Here is a 17,970-nt window from a genome sequence, read left to right as displayed (position 1 = left end):
TACTCTGTCAGAAAACTTGAGCTCAAAAGCTAGAACTGTTGCAGGTTTAAATATATGGCTATTTCATGACTTCCCACATCCACAGGTCAAAGAGACTTAAATTTATTCTAGTGTCAGACAGTTTCATAACAACTTTCTGTTGCTGAGACAACATGAAATAGGTCTCTCTCTGTGTGTGAGAGAGTGTGCATGCATGCATGTGTGTGCATAGGAGCAGTATTTAACCATGTGCAACAAAATGTTTGCAGTAATTTACCCTGCGGGAATGTAAAAAACAAACAAAAACCCAACAACCTGTCACAGGTAACTGAAAGCAAATAAAACTTACTCAGCCCAAGCAATGACAATCCATATAGCTAGAAGATTATTAACTAGATCATATTGCCCACAGTAGGCTGAGTTTCAGTTTACTTTGTGCTCCGCCCCTTTTGCCTTTTTCAAAGAGCAAAACTCGCGGAGCAATGAAACTTTAAAGCTCCTTCGTGGATTTTCTGTTGAAACTTTTGTATTTTAAGGCAAATTTTAAGATAAGGTTTTTTATGATGGTACTACTGCCAGGAATTAAATATCCAGCAATGCTGGACTGTGTTAGACTAGCAATCCAGAAACCATTATAGTTATGCTAAAAGTGAAGTTCTCCTATTGACTTTACTAGGTTTAAGGGAGGTGAAGATAAAGTATTATGGCATATTTGTAGGACATGGAATAATCAATTCAAGTTGTGACAGCCAAGATTCAGGCTGGACATCAGGAAAAGCTTCCTCACTGTCACAGCAATATGACAGTGGAACCAGATGCCTAGCAAGATGATGGGCGTCCCCACACTAGAGACATTAAAAAAAGAAACTGGACAGTCATCTGAGTGGGATGGAATAACTTGGTGTCCTGCAATAGCAGGGGGTTAGACCCGATGGCCTTCATGGCCCCTTCCAACTCTACTATTCTATGATTACAGAATGCATATATTAATAAAATATGTATCCTGAAGACTAAACTGTATTTGTCATTTTGGTGGTCAGGCATGTTTCCTTCAATCACAGGATTAAAAACAGTGGGTTAGATCATACTTATTTAGTTTGGTTCCCAGTGGTGATATGGCTAGATAATTTTGGATCTGGGATTTAATGGTCTTATAGGCCTCTCATTTGGTTGGTTTGGTTGTGAAATTCACAACATTTCTTTTTAAATCCATCCCATATTCACCATTTCAGTGGTTTCTATATCCCTGATGTGTTAGAACAATCACAACACCACTTCTGAACCACCCTGAATTTTAAAACCCCACTCCAACCATGTAAAGTTTTGCATTTTTAACTAACTTGAATTACAGCACCATCATGACTACAGGCATAAATGGAGCTTGCTTCTGCATTTGCTGCTTTTTGGGCAATTATTCGAACACTTCTTTTAACTGTGAAGTCTTGGACTTCAGCCTTAAGTTCTAGAACTAGCTATACCACTAGTTCTCACTAAACACGCACCACACTATTGAAGACATTTATGAAGGTGGGATATTGAAAAACAACACTAAGGTCATTTTCAAAGTATCTGTTTCACATTGTACATTAATATAATGCTTATGTAAATGTTTGGTAGAATAGTATACCTTCAGTTTCAAAATGACATATTTCCATTTTCTATTCTGCACTAGTTACACTTATATCGAGTAAACGCCCAGTGGTAGTGAGATTTTTAGATATATGTTCTGTAACATCCTGGTTAAAATCAAACTGCCTATCAGAGAAACCTCCAGGATAGAGGAGCTGCAAAAATGGCAGTATCTCTTTAGCGCAGATGGAGATTCAGGCAAACCTTTTTTAGGACATCTCTTAGAATGACATATAGTACCACACAAGTGTTAGGACACTGCAGCTGTCCAGTCCACTGAGTAGGGCAGACACATTGCTAATAAAAATAGCTACATTCATCAGGAAATAAGTGTTTCTGGCAATATGGTCCTACCATTAGTGAAGCAGCTGCCTCTAGGCAGCAGATTTTGGGTATTACAAAAGGGTACCAAGTTATTTTTGAGTTTGTTTTTATTGTGAAATATTCTTGGCAATAAAAATGCAGGCAGAGGTCAAAGGACAGTTAAGTAATTAAATATATTACACAGTCCAGAAACAGAATCAAGCAGGGATCAAAGAGTTAGTAGTGTGAAGCATCAGCAGACAAAGTGCAAGAAACAAGGCATTAAACACAGTATTTCTTCCAGCATGGACCAGGCACAAGGCTAGACTGAAGGTTTTGGACACCAGAGTTGGCTAAGCCCCAACCAAAGCTCAGCTGCAGTATATTAGAGCTTTGTGGTCACAGTCCTATTCCTGAGGTGTCATTTCCTTCCAATGAGTTATTTTCTGCAAGTGAGCACCTCTTCTCATGGGAGTCCTACTGCTTCAGGCGGTGATGCTACTGGGGTCAGGAAAATGTCACCTTCTCTTGGTAGTATTCTGCTTTTGTGTCAGCAGGTACCAACTCTTAGAATATCTTTGAGAAGCAAGTAAATGGAAAACCAAGTCCAGTAAAACTGCATAGAATTCATTATGCCAAGCATCCAGCTGAGAACAGCATAGAATTCATTGTGAGAAGCATCCAGGTTTCAAAGAGAGGAGTCCAGGTGGGTAGTTGAAGAGCAAGGCAAACACTGGTTTAAAATGTTTTTTTGCAACAGGAGGATGCTCCAGCTGGGTTAATGTATAGCTTCCTGTAAATTAGCACAGTTGAATTATTAGGTTAGAATGTTGTTTTAAGGGGAGGAGGGTTCTTAGGGTGTGTCTTCTGGTTGGACTCGTACTTCCACTTGATTATCCTTCTCTCTGAAAAGTAAAGTTGCTCTGTTTCCTTCCATTGAGGAATTCTAGGAATGACCTAGGCTGTTCTAAAGGAAGTCTGTTAGCTGCAGCATCAACCTTACTGTCTAGTTCTGTTTGGGGCCTGCTGTGCTGGCTTCTCCCTACTTCTTTGTCTGATGAATCCTTCAGATAGGGTAAGACAGACAGGAATTGATCTGTGGTCATCTCCTTCAAAGACCAAGGCTCCTCCTGGTCTTCTGGCATGGATGATTCAGTAGCATCTTTCTCTGGAAGTTCAAGTTTCTGTTCAGTGAAGTCATCTTCTGGCAGGGACCTGATACCAAGAATAAGGAGAGATGGTTGTGGCATTTTGTGTCTCATGTACCCAAATAACACAATCAGCCTTGGATGCAATGCACCCTAACTTGGTTTAGTTAGGCGGAAAGGTTTATTAACCTTAAAAATATGCTGATGTATTACTGTGAAAATCTTCATTAGTCAATTTTAATAGGTTTTCATTGATGGAGGGAGCAATCTTATGGCCCTAGACAGGACCTAAGGGGCCACAGGTTCCTTAAGATTTCCAGCTTCAAGGTTGGAACTCAGCTGGTCTGCAATCTGTTCTCCCATCCCCATGTAGCTGGCATGCAATTAACACTTAAAGACAGGGAACATGATTTGAGAGAGAGGAAAAAGGAGATGTTTCAGTAGGTTGGACTGTGGGGTTGGAAGGGGATTAGAGACACCAGGATATGAACTACCCTGCAGCCTTCTTTGCTCCTGCTCCAATATGCCTTTGTTATATAGATAAAAAGACAGATGTTTTTGGTGCAATAGACTAGCAGGGCCATCCTTTGTACAAAGTTAAAAATAGGATTGGATAGTACAGGTTGTCCTCCTACTAATTACTTGTGTTTCTGATAAGAGGTTTTTGATGATGTTCTGAATTATCTACTTATTATTTATTTTTTCCAAGGTTCATCAGAAACAATCTTGCCAATACCTTTTAAATTGCACACAGATGTTTTCCCTAATGAAACCTCACAGACCTGTAATTTCAGTTTGATTTGCCATTTAAACAAATACACAGCTCTGAAAGAACAAATTACAGTAAGAAATGTGTTTTTCACTTCTCACCATTGAAACAAAATGGCCATTCATGAAAACAGATAATGAGATTTACTAAGCAAGATTTTGCTTTGATGGCTGTTGGAGTGCTGTTTTTTGTAGCTGATATCGTAGCAGATATTTGGCAAGCAACAGAATATTTTTATGAGGAACATTATTTGTGGGGTACCTTGTTATTGGCCATAGGACTTATTTCATCAGTAATTATCCAGTTTTTCAGTCATGCCTGGTTTAAAGAAGATACTAGTGGGAATCTGAAATGGATTTTTCTTCTATTGCATTTCTTACATGGTGGATTACTTACCTGGTAAGCACAGAATTTTGAACATAGAACAAAGTATTATATGTGCAATAATGCTCTAAATAATGTTTCATGTGGGTGGTGAAGCTTTGAATGGGGATTAGTTGAATCGTCTGATTTGCACAAAGGTTAAGACAAGTCCTGGGCTGCTTTTGGCTAAGTTGGTAGAAAGTGAAGTCAGAAAAGAATGTTGGGCTGGATAAACAGGGTCTAGAAAGGAAAGTTAGAAATGGTACCTTCATAATGGTTTGTTAAAATAACCAGCCATATCTTCAGCTGTAGGTTTCTGTTTTCTATGATTTTCATACTTAGAAACCTCATGCCTGTTCCTTATGCCATGTTAATAGTCACTCAACTGTTAAAAGCAACTATAACAAATTAAGTAAAAAATTAAGAAATGCATTCAGTTTTTACCAAGTGAAATTAACTGAAATCTGATCTGTATAAAAATTTCTCTAAAATTAATAATGTCTGAAAGGTGTTAAAGTTTGGAGAATGGTGTGAATTGGAGACATTAGTGGTATTTAATGTTCTGTAATGGTAGAGATTTCCATTTGATCACATTTTATTTACTGTACTGCCAGTAACCAAAAATTTCTAGTGGTGTACATTTGTACATATGGGCAACTATGTATAATAATGTATGAATCAGATAGCACTAGTGTCTAGGATCTGTCAAGCTTGGTAGGTTAGGATAGAACAGGGGTAGGCAATCTGTGGTTTTCCGGAACTTTGGGCCTACAATTTCCACTCAGCCTTGGCTAACAGTTAATATGGAAGCTGGAGTGCAACACATCTGGAAGGTACTAGGTGCAATAAACTGGTTTAAGGCCTAGTGGGACCATGGTAAGAAAGGAAACGTCAACTTGAACATAAATAAAAGAGAAAATAAAATCATTTGGTGAAAAGAAAGCAGGTTACAGTGGCTTCAAAATGAAATTGCCCTGGGAGAGAATGGATGGCTCTCATTGCACAAATTAAAGTATTGATTTAATACTGATTAAAGTATTTGGTTAAGTAAAGACTTAACCAAATTAACAGTCAAATGCTAAACTTTAAAACTACTTATCTTTATTTCTAGTCAATGCTTTATATATCCATTCCAAATATAAATTGAACAAGCTTTAAAAAGGAATAAAAACAATAAAATAGATGTAGTTAAACCAGTATTTATGCAAGGACCGAAGAACAGGTACATATTTAATCTAGTATGTTATTGCTGCATTTTACAGCAGTCTAGGCTTCTGTGGGGTACTCTTCAAGTGAATGCTGTGAGTTGTTGCTCACACCAGTGCAGGGCTCATAGTAGAGAGGCTTTCAGTCCAGCAGCAGCATCTGAAAGCTCAGGAGACTGTACAACATCATTTGCTTTCCTGGGCTTTCCAGGAAGCAATGTCAGGTTGAAAACCCTGTGCTGAAAGCCTTCTGCAACAGCATATTGGGTATTTTTACAGTAAAAACAAACAGCATATATAGGGCTGTTTATGGTGTATGGTTGGTGAAAGGAGATAGCCTGTAGCCACACTATCTCTTACAACTCAGCAGGTGGGACTCAGTGGTCTGTGTTCAGCTCCCCTAGTATTTCTGGGGGCCCATGCTAGTTGCATTTGCCACCTCTTTGAGTCTTCTCCTAAAGTCTGCTGTAGTGAAGGATCAATGGAGAGGTGTGCAAGCATGTGAGTGGTTGCACCTGGGAGCTGTGCAATGACGCTACATGGTGCCCCACTGATGCTGTGCTCCCTTGATATCCCAGTGGTGTGGCAATGACACACACAGTGGACTCAGGAAAGCTAGTGCTTCAGGATGATGACAACAACTGGCAAAAGTGGAAGAGAACTTCACATGCACAGAATCACTTTGTAATGCATATCCAAAGGGTGAAAGATTCTGGGCTGCTCTTTCTGCTTGTGGATAGGGAAGAGGCCCAGGAGGTTTTCAGTGCTTATCAGTTTACCGAAGAAGCTTGTCAGCAAAAGATCACACTTATTATGAGCAAATGTGAAGCCTACTCTACTCCAAGACAGAATGTGACTTGCATAACATGCACTTCTTTATCAGAACCCTATGCCACAGATTTGGAAAAGCTGGCATGGACATGTGAGTTTGGAAACTTGTGTGAATTCTTCATTCAGGATCATGTTATCTGAGGAGTGAACTCAGACTGAGACAGGCCCCACTGCTCAGAGAGCATGATTTAACTTTGGATCCCTAGGCATTTCCAGAACTGAAACAGCAACAATGTAGGACCTTCAAGGGCTTGAATTTGCAGAGGCAAATTTACTATCCATCCATCCATTCATTCAAGACATGTATACCCCATGTATACCAAAATAGGTCTCAAAATGGCTCACATCAGTAACAGCACAGTTAAAATGCAATTTAAAACTATGTAATAAAAATAGCATCAAATCGTCAAATATTTCTCATCCTAGTGGCCCCAGTCTCCTTCCTTCCCTTGCCTCTGAGCAAGCTCTCTGGATCTTCCCTGAGGTTTATTTTCCAGCCTGGGTGAAGCAGCCAGCACACTGTCTGTGGGCAGGGGAAGGAGGTTTGAGTGCTGATTTCTCTAGCTCTGAAGTTGAAGCTTTGTTTCCAGTCTTGGAATGGGAATCCAAAGAATCCTATGGCCCCTTAGATGCTGTCTTACAAAGTAAATGGAACCCCTGCTTTTCTCTCCCATAAGAAAAAGACAGAAAAAATAATGGCAGTACCACAAGGAGGGCACAATTTCACAGAAGTAGGTAGCAGGGCTGAGCACAGCACTAGCTCAGATGGCAAAGGAGCATGGCAGAATGTTGAGGTGACTCTCCTGTCCATTGCTGGAGACTGCAGAGGTATGAGTAGGATCAGACCTAGATGTTTGTCCTTCATCTCTCACAAGCCATCAGGCAGACATAGAACATGTACAGAGGAAAAGGTGCTGCCCATCCCTTAGTGCCATGCCAAGACCTAGGAGAGTGGCTGTATGTGCTGTTTTATTGAGGAGTGTTCTCTGTTTGAAGGGCTGCCAAAGGACTTACTTGAAGGCATTTCCTGTTTGAAATGTCTGCCTTGTTCAATTGCCTTTTAATTTACAGAGCCTAAGAACTGTTGCCCATCAATGTCTGTCACCTGGAGAGCCCACAGATCACCTGGCCACAGTATTCTGCACTGTAGTAGACTACAGCATATTTCTATGAAAATTATAAGTCTAATAAAATTATAGCGATTCAATCTGAATTTGCATTTCTGTACATTTACTGTACATAGTCGGGTGGGAATCTCCATTGGACCAATTTAATTTCCCCAACTTTTAAAGTTACTATTTTTTGACTCTGTGTGGAGAATTTTGAAGGAAAAAAAAATGGTAGGATGGAAAGGTCAGGCTTCCCTTGCAGACTCATGGTGGTCCATCTAAATCACATTCTGTCAAGCTTATTACTTCCGCTCGGTCCTACTATAAGGAATGCAAGCGTATTTTCAAAAGTAGACATGCATATCCCAAGACCCCTGTGCTTCAGGGAGTTCCAATATTGGATGTAACAGATGGAGCTCCATGGGTACATAGATCATTTTGATTTGCCACTGCCAACAACTCCAAGGCCTCTTTTGTGAAGAAGGGATTACATTACTAGATTGTGGTTGTACTAGGTGCAGAAAGGAAAGAAGTATGAATGTGCTATTTTCTGTGGGTTTATAAAAGCAAGGACTGAATCTAGGACATTGTGATATACATATTAAACCTATTATTTATTTATTATTATTTAATATGTGATATACATATTAAACCCATTAATAATATGTTTAATATTAAACATATTAAATCCTAGAATTGGATGGTACTTCAAAAGTCATCTAGTCCTCTCTTCCCCACTCACTGCAGGATGGGTAATGCTGGGATACTGCTTCAACATCCCAGACAGATGGCCACAAAGCCTCTTCTTAACACCTCAAGCAAAGTAGAGCCCACCATGTCCTGGGGTAGTCTGTTGAAATATTGTCATTTTAATATTAGTGTACAGCACCTCAGATTTTCTAAAATTGAAAAGCAGGTTATACCGTATTTTTTGCTCTATAAGACACACTTTTCCCCCCCTCAAGAGTAAGGGGAAATGTCTGTGCGTCTTACTGAGTGAATGTGTGTGTGCCCGACGCCCGGGACGCTGCTGGCCCGCCTGCACCACGTGGCACCACCTGGCCGGCACGCGCTCGGTGCGCCCTGCTCCGCCCCCCACCTCCGGCGCAGGTGAGAGCTGTGCCGCTCAGGGGGAGGCGTGCGGAGGAGGAGGAGCCGCATGGAGAGATGGACTGCTCACCCTCACCGCCCGGGAAGACCTGCCGTGGAGGAGGAGGAGCTGCGGGCTTTAACCCACTGGCCAAACGGAGAGACGGACTGCTCACCCCCACCACCCGGGAAGACCTGCCACCGCTGCACCGCCCGGAAGACCACCGCTGGCACGCTGCCGGCCCGGTTGCACCACGTGGCACCACCTGGCCAGCACGTGCTCAGCGCACCCTGCTCCGCCCCCCTCCTCCGGCGCAGGTGAGAGCTGTTAATCACAGGTCGGTGTGAGTTTTCAAATGGCAACCCGTCTTTTAATGAAGCCCATGGGGAAGTGATGGGGAATGTGCCTGTGATTATCAGGAAGCTTTCCATGGATCCCTCCTCTAAAAACTAGGTGCGTCTTATGGTCAGGTGTGTCTTATAGAGCGAAAAATATGGTAATTTCAAAACAAAGGTCTGATTTTAAGGAGGCATAGCTTGGCAGTCTGAATTAGGGGCTGACAATGTAGGGTATGCCTGGACTCCCGAGTAGACCTGCTGAACCCCACCAGCAGAACCCTGGCTGTTCTGTTTGCTGTCCTCACCTTCCCCTCATCTCTGCAGCCACGAAGCAGGCAGTCTCCCAATAGGCTACTTCGTACTTTCTTGTAGCTGAGTTGGGCCATAAGAGGCAGTGGTGGCAGAAGGGGTGGTGCTGCCTGGCTGACAGATGAAGTGACAGCAGTAGCACACACGGGTGGCAGGGGGAAGAGGAAGAGGAAGGGGTTTCACGAGGAGATGGAATCCCAGCTTGCCATTCTTTCTCTATATGTGTTTGTGGTTCTGCTCATGTTTTGTATTCTCAGCAGTTTTGTTTTTGTTTTTTGCTGATGTTTGGTTTTGTTGAAAGATTGTAAAAATAAAATAAGAATACAAATATTTAAAAAGAAAGGGTCCAAAATATTGTCCCATGTGTCTGTGGTCCTGAAAAATTTGACTGCCTCTGCTCTACACGGAATTGTGGGTGCTTCCAGCTCCTCAATGGGCCAGCCCTGTTATCTTGTATAAACTGGAACTTTAAACAGAAAAGGAAGTTGGCATCGGTCGAGAAACAGGAAATCTTCACTTGTGCATTGGAGACTTCAAGATCCGACACAGAAAAACACAGTTTTAGCAAGGGTTTTTGAATAAAGATAGTGGGCAAATCAAATGCTAGGAACGCTATCATTTCCAGTGGCTCTGCAGCATTTCATTTAGATGTCTCGTAAATGTATACATTTTTAGACTGAGCATCTCTCACTCCTATTAGGAGTTGCAATGGCTGTTAAGGCAAGTGATGACAAGAAGGTTTGGCCAGGACGTCCATTTCCTCATCCCCTTAAATGAGCAATCCATTTATGGGGAATGGAATTGAATGGAGAAAACCAAGAGAGAGTGCTATTATTTGAATGGAGATTGGAGCATCTCTCTTTTAACAGCTGTGGATATTTGCTCAATATGCAGCTCTGATGAAAAAGAAGATAAAAGATATGCTGGGATATAGAAAATGGAGTAGGTAATTGCAGGGAAATAACTTTGCTGAATGGATGATAACACCATTCGGTATGCAAGCATGTTTCATCTAGCATTGTCATTTTTATTTTGCAAAGGAGACTGAGGAATTTGAATCAGCTGAGCCATGAGATCTATCAAAGATGAATGTATTTAAAAAACTCCCTTAGGAGGAGAGATAATTTATATGTATCAAATGCCGGAACTCAAAGGGAAGCTAGCAAGCTAACCCGAGGGAGAAAGCACTCCCCCCCCACACACACACCCTGCATCTTCCTCTGCTTTTATAGGATATGTGGAAGCTTCCCAGAGTCTTCCATCCAGGTCTGCATAGCTTTACAGGTGAGATTATATTGGAGTCCTTCAACAGGCCCTAAAATGCACTGAAAACCCCATCTAGATGCCATAAGGCTGAACTGGATGTCACATAACACACACAGCATGTGACAATCCCACTCTCCCAGTTCAGGTGTTTATATAATAGGAACAGGAGCCATGGGTGGCTTTGTGGCTGGGCAGAGGAATGGCTGAGACAGAGTATGCCTCCCACAAATGGAAAGAAGCTGAGCTAGGAGAACAGAAAATTGGAAAGATGACAGCGAGTTATGCAGCTCCTACCTAAATTCACAGCCTGCCATGGCCGCTTTTCATTTTAGAACAAGCAAATGTAGAAGGTCTTTGCATGCATTTGTTGGCTAATGCTTAGCTTGGCCCAACATCTCAACAAAATGTGTCATTCTATCTCTGTTTTTAGGTATTGGTTTATACTGAACTCTGGCTACAAGGCTGCATTTCAATCAAACAGCTCAGGCTGCACCATCATCATTCATGCAAAAGTAATTGGTGAAATGGCTGATATAAGCATGCTCCGGCTATTTAAGACCTTCTTGGAAAGTACACCCCAGCTTATTCTTCAGGTATATATCCTTATGATATCTGATAACTGTACCTTCAGTCAATGTAAGTCTGATGTATAGTTATGCAAAGCCAAGAAGAGCCATGCTGGATCATATTAAGCCCTGTCTATTCTAACAGTGACCAACAACCCAATTCCTTGTAGGGTGTTGCCCATGAACAAACCACACTGTGGTTCTCACAGCATGGCAATTACCCATGGCTTATAAAGTACAGTGGATTAAGGTCTCATGTGAACAGATACTAACAGCCTTGGACCATTAGATCCAACTCACATATCCTGCTCAAATGTCTTGGATGCTCTCAGTACATCATTCAAGAGATGCTTAAAATAAAGTCACATTCAAATTTAGTATAAGTTCAGAAAGTTCATGCTGTGTCTAAAGGAAAGGGATTATTCAGGCAAATTTCCCCTTCCCGCTCCTCTCCTATATCCAACAGCAACTCATGCAAAAATTCTCTGGGGCAAGGAAGGGGCACTGAGCAGCTGGTGATTGCTCAGCCCAGGTAGAAGCAGGTTTTCCTTTCTGACAGTTGGCAATGGCCAAGCAGCAGCCTCCACCTCGTAAGAGGTGGAGGTCATATTTCACATACTGATATGGACTAACCAGCCAGTTGTTTGAGTGGACCTGCCAACATCTGGAAAAGTGCTTTAGAACATAAGGTGACATGTCTCCATCAATGTCATCAGCTGCTATTGCTCCCCATCCTCTTTCTCATGATTGCTACTAATTGCTTGCTTGAGAGGCAGTGAGTCAGTGAACAAGTAAGGTGTGGAAAATGCACCTTCTTACCACCACTATTATCTGGGCCAGAGAAAGAGATGAACAAGCAGGCAATGGTAAAGAAAGGAACAACCCCAGGAGACATCAGTAAGCCCCTGTTGGGGTATGGGCCCTTGGTAGGTGCCCAAGCGTGCCTACCTTTGATGCCAGCCCGGACAGCCACCCATATTCTGTTAGTTGTGCAACATTCTGTCATTTTGGAGTATAGTATAGTCCTAGGCAAGGTGAAAGTTTGAAGACAGCTGCTTGAATGCGTTCAGACCATTATAGACAGCTGGTGAAGGTTTTAATTAGATACCAGGTCCACAGGGATACTGGGGGCTGTCTGCCTGTCCACATCCTTCTTCATATTTTATTTTTTCACTATTTATTTGCAATATTTCTATTTTTAATTAAATTAGGTTTAAAACATGAATTTGAAAACAAGACAGAGCTCAGTAATGTAGAACATCATTCAGTTATGGTTCAGGGAAAAATGGGGTAAGTTTGTTGTTGTTTTTAAAGGACAAGTTTTAAAGACACAATTCTGCTTCCTGAATTTCATAAGGGAGTTCTTTCCACAGAGTGGGGGTCCCATCTGAGAAGGCCCACTGCTGAGGTATTGTATAGCAAATTCCAATAATTTTGAAATGGCCAGTAAGGCCTCCTCAGATAACCTTAGCAGTAAATTGGATATATATAAGGGAAGGCAATATACTAGGTATTCTGGTCCTAAGTTGTTTAGGGATTTATTTGACAGTAGCGTAACTTTGAACATGGGTTACTAGCAAATGTAAGTTCAGAAATGGTTGAGAATAGAGCTGCCCAGTTGTTAACAGAGACAGGCAGATATGAACATATAACACCGGTCCTTTACCACCCAAACTGGCTACCAGTTGAAGACCAGGCCCTATATAAGATCCCAGTGATGACCTCTAAAGCCTTAAATGGCTTGGGACCTGGTTACCTGAAGGAGGATCTCCTTCTATATGTGCCTGCCCGCTCCTTAAGATCTGGGTCGGGTGCCCTTCTCCAGGAACCCTCCTTGAAGGAGATTAGGAGGGTGGTTACCCAGTGAAGGACCTTCTCTGTGGTGGCACCCTGCTTGTGGAGTAGACTCCCCAGAGAGGTTTGCCTGGTGCCATCACTTTATTCTTTTTGGTGGAGGGCTAAAACCTTTTTGTTTTCCCAATATTTAAAGTTTGACTGTTATTTTAGTATGGGTTTAATACGGTAGAATTTGATTAGGATGCTGTGTTTTATTTTATTTTTGTCTTACTGTTAAACCTTCCTGAGACTTCAGTAAGGGATCGTTTAAAAAAAAGTTTTAAATAAACAAACAATATTTTATTAGCTTTTATTTTTGTAGTGTTTGTTGTATTTTAATAGATTTTATTATCTGTAGTGTTTTTATTCTTGTTGATATATTTTTATTCTGTAAACTGCTCAGAATGTCCCATGGGCTCTATGGTTGTATACAAATGTAATAAATAAATAATAGGTAGACATTGTAGTTCTTTAAGCACAGGTCTTATGTGAGCATAACTGAATGTCATTTAGCCTGAAATCCTCTAGCAGTTAGTAAATGCAATTTATATGAACTAAAATTATGTCTACTTAGTTATTCTGCCTTATTCTTTTAGTGAAGATTTAATATAGCAATATGGAAGTTCTTTTTCTAACAGACCTAATGTTTTTCTTTTCTTTCTTATTTTAGATGTTTTCATTGCCATCACATTTGGCAGCATTTCATGTGCAACTTTGGACTATATGATAGCTTTATGGAAATCCTTGCCTGATAAAAATAAATTTACTAAGATATCTTCCAAAATAATGTATCTTTTGTATTAACTGTTGACTTTGACATCTGGGATACTTAGCATTGTGCTGATTGCGGGGCTCAGCACTGCATGTGCCATCATTCTAGTGGTTCTCCTTTGGTTCAGTATAATTTGGGTATTGAAACAGCACACTGCATTTTGCAAAACCAAAGCTGCAGAAATTGTTTACAGGACTGTTGTGGGAATCATTCTTGTTTTCACCTTTTTTAATATTAAGGGAGAAAGGACAAAAATTCCCATGTCTGTTTATTTTGTCAGTCGGGTGTTTTTAACCCTAGCAATAATGTGTATCTGTATATTCTCAAAATCAATGTTTAGTGTGCAAGTATACTTGTCAGCTGTGATTATTACAGTTGTTATCACCCTAGTATTAGGTATTGCTTTTCTTTGTGTTTATTATGGACTTTTTCATCCTACTATTTATTACACTCAAGATGTAGTTGATGGACCAGATGCAGTTGATGGACCAAGAGGTGAAAGACAAGAAACCTGTAGAATAAGGACATTCCTGATGCAATAAATCAAATGGAACCAATAGTTGCTTCTTCGTTTTGTTTCTGAAATGGTCTGTCTTTTATTTTTTTATCTTTAAAGCAAAGTAAAACAAAATGTAAATAGTGTTCATAAACTGTATTTATATGTTCTAAAAATAGATGGGAAATAACATACGTTCATTTCACATGAACTGAACCAACATAGATTTTCAGGTTTGCTTCGCTACTGAAGATTTGGGTAGGAACAGCAACTCCATGTATCTGTAGTAGTGGCGGCAGCGGTGGGGTATGTGTGTGTGTGTGTGTAATCATGTATCTCAGCTTCAGAGCTGACAACTGTCACTCGTGCCTTTTTATGCCAAGGCTTGATTGCAGGAATGTGTTCTTCATGGTGTTTCTCTTGAACAACGCAGCTGATGCAGAGTGCTTTGGACGCATTCATTTGTCAGTGGCTTATTGTGACACTTATCTAGGATGTGTCCTGCTTTCTGATAGTCTCATAGCACAACTTATAGTGCTAGATTTGATAGAAGATTGTATTTGTGGCAAGCTGCCATTCCTGGCTGGAATTCTGAATACCGAGCAGTGATATAATATGCCGGGAGTTGGTGGGGGAATGGGGGGGGGGGAGGAATAATTTATATTATGTGTTGCACTTTGTTTTCCTTTTTAGGCTTTGCTTTTTTGTACAATCTGTATAGGCAAATATTGCCATGAATATTAATTTTCATGTAATGTACATGAAATTACAGTTGCATTTCTTTCTCATCATTTGATGTCACACATTTTACCAGTGTGCCTCCCTATGGTGAGATTGAAGCAATGCTACATGGGCTATGTACTGATGTTTGAACCTCCTCCTCCATGGTCAAAAATGTCACAACTGCAAATGGTTTATTATGTAAACAAAAGGGGATGTTTTATACATCTTGAAGAGAAGTAATCTCCTTAGTAGAGCAGAGCCCATAGGATTTTTCCAAATGTTGCTTTTATATAGGCCAGAAGCATGGAATTGAAGGTACCTCTTAAAGAGCCACTTCTTGTTTGGTTAGTTTAAGCCTACAAAAGCTGTCCTGACACAAGATTCTGCCTGGCTGATGAGTGACTAAAATAGGAACCACTCCTCTTAACTTGTGGCATGTATCCTGTTTCAGATACTAATCATCTGCAAATTACCTTACTGTGGTAGTGGCATTGGTGGAATTATTAGTATGTGACTAAAAAAGTCATCTATAGCAAATTTTAGAGTGAACTGATGGAACTGGTACCATCCCAATATCAAGGTTGGCCCTCCCATGAGGCAGGGCTTAGCCTCCAACTCAACTAGCAGAGCAGGAGAAGTGGCAAATTGCTCTGCTTTGCTCATCTTGCTCTCCCAGGAGGGCCCACTGCCACCTCTGGTAGGTGCCCTGGAGAGCCCTGGAAGCTGCATTTATCAGAGTGGCTGGCAAGAGGTTCTGAAGCAGTGACTCTCCCAAGCTTGTATCTGATGAAGCGTTTTGGCCTGGCTGGCTCTCTGAAAAGCCACACTGGCTGCTTCTTCAGCAGCACGGCTGGGTGAAGCAAAAGTAATGGGGTGGTAAGAACAGAAGTAAAAGAGAAGGAATGTGAGTTGCCACATGGTGATGGCACATAAGCTCTCTTGCTCGAGGCAACAGCAGAGGTGGTTTTGAAGCCAGACATTTCATACATTGTGGAGAGCATCCTTCCTTCCTCTTCAAATGGACCACTTAAAGCACTTTCTGAACCTGGACCATAATAGAACATTAAATAGAATGGCCTCAGCATTTTAAATTGATGTGGGAACATGAGTTTACCACAGATTCTAACCTTCTTGCTTTTTTGTGCTAGCTGCAAACAAATGTGATTTATTTGAAGTACATTTTTGGTTCTCTATGCATTATGTTTTTCCATGGCTTTTGGCTGTGTACAGAAGTGGGCACAATTTATTTAACTATCTCTCCACATCTTGGTCACCTATGAAATAGTCAGGAAAATGATCAGATGTACTGATATTTTTTGTTTGCCTTTAAAGACACTTTCTTTAACAGGAAAGATACAATAAGCATCTGTAGAACTGACAAGGGTCGACAAGGGTTGAAGAATTGACAAGTTGACTACCCAACTTAGTCAATTTCATGAAGTTCAGAGGCTTCTCCTGGTAAAATAGAACTTATGTCCAGTTATAAATGTTCATTAACAGATGATGTAGAAGGTTATTGAATGATCATTAAAGTCCTTGAAAATGCATGTGTGATTTCAGTTCACCTCTCCAGCCATCTTGAAGGACAACTGTTTTGTCATGTTATTTCTTGATTTCTCCACATGAGGGCTCCTTTGTAAGAAATAAGAACGAGTGACTGTAGAATTACACTGAAATGTAATGCTGGGATTTTCCTGTAAACATTGCCTAGAAGAACAAACCCTAAGGCTCTACCAGTCAGGTGAGTTTAAACCATTTAGTGTCAATTGAATGTGCTGTGTTAGTTCTAATGAATCTGAGGTTATGCCGTAACATAGAAATATGGACATAATCAATTGCTGTACTTCAAATAACAACTGGTTACCTCAAAAATAAAATGATAAAGTCATCTAGGATTTCAGCCCATTGCATATGCATGAACACTTCCACCTTCTTTTCTGGGCAGCCCTTAAAATTCAGCTGCCAGTCAGCCTGTGGATTGTGCTTGACCTTGTCATTTTAATCTAACTGCAAATTGAAAGCAAATGTTATTTTTCCCTCCGCTCCAGGATGGCCATGACATCTTGCAACAAGTATTTTAATAAGTTAAATGAAAGATAATAAACAATTTCTTCCTGTTTTGACTACTGTCAGTGCTGTGGATGAGGGACAGGATTCCACCAAATCATTTTAATTACCCTGCTGGTCTCAGTTGTGACATCTGGTGGCACTGGTGAGCTTACCCAATGTGCCACAGAGAGTCGTGATTTATGAAGCTGTAATTGGCTTTCCAATAAACATTTGTCAAAATAATGTACTCATTCAAACCAAAGCCTGCTTTATATGTTCATATAAAAGAGCACTTAACTTTCAGCAAAGAATTGTCTGCCATCAAAAACACTCCATAAATGGGGAAAATTTATGAAGACTAAGTACTGCATGGTGATCAGTAGAGGACTAAAGTTCACTTTGAACCACTGGACTGTTGAATTCTGCTTTGTGCTGACTGATGCTATATGTATCTCTCGCTATCTCCCCAAGACTTCTACTCAAAACTCCATTTTTGTTCATATTCTGGCATAAAAATGGAAATCTATTTTTCAGCACTAATTATTTCCTGAGCAATTTGTAGGTAATTAGAAACACAAGACAGTCAGGACACAGAAAACCAGGATAGGATGCAATAAAGAGCAAATGCGATTAGCTGGAAGATTTTTCCAAAATTACTAAGCTCATTTAAATGTTTGTGGTGGAACTTCAAATAAAACTATATAAATTAGGACTTGAATGGTTGCCATAGTTGCTCTTGAAAATTACTACCAGTTAGCTACAAGACTATTGCTAATTCATTGCAATGGATAGACTTGGGAATGACACACACGTATTGAAGGCCATGGGTCAGACATGGTCTCTGTCATATGCCTCTTCTGAGATAGTCATACAATCAAAAACAGTATGAAGTGTTGAGCAGTTTGATGTTCATACGCTGGGAACAGTGTCATGGACAATCTGTTCTAGGTTATATAAAATGGGTAAAAGTGGTAGCATACTGAAAAGTAGAATCCTCAATGCAGAACTAGAATTTCCTTGAATGTTCCTTTATGGAACATTTCCAGTGAATGAGAGTCTACAAACTCCCTAGTCAGTATCTTCCAAACTGTTTTTGTATGCGGAAATAACTTAAATCCTAACATAGAGATAGTGCACATTTGACTGTCCTAATGGTGTTGCACTACGACCCCTGTTATTCCCCACCTTT

At 40.6% G+C, this 17,970-nt stretch overlaps 1 protein-coding gene across 1 annotated transcript; it reads left to right on the top strand.

Moving 5' to 3' along the window:
• The first annotated feature begins 3,964 nt into the window (after positions 1 to 3,964).
• Positions 3,965 to 14,055, top strand: XKR9 (XK related 9). The gene is given in 3 exon segments (XM_044423749.1): positions 3,965 to 4,227; positions 10,770 to 10,975; positions 13,412 to 14,055. Coding segments are annotated over 3 exon segments (1,113 nt in total).
• The last annotated feature ends 3,915 nt before the right edge of the window (positions 14,056 to 17,970 follow it).

This window comes from Varanus komodoensis, unplaced genomic scaffold (assembly GCF_004798865.1).
Source record: "Varanus komodoensis strain SLA01 unplaced genomic scaffold, ASM479886v1 scaffold14_1, whole genome shotgun sequence".
Lineage (NCBI taxonomy): Eukaryota > Metazoa > Chordata > Lepidosauria > Squamata > Varanidae > Varanus > Varanus komodoensis.
Note: the sequence above shows the minus strand (reverse complement) of the source record. Positions and strands in the feature narration are given on the sequence as shown.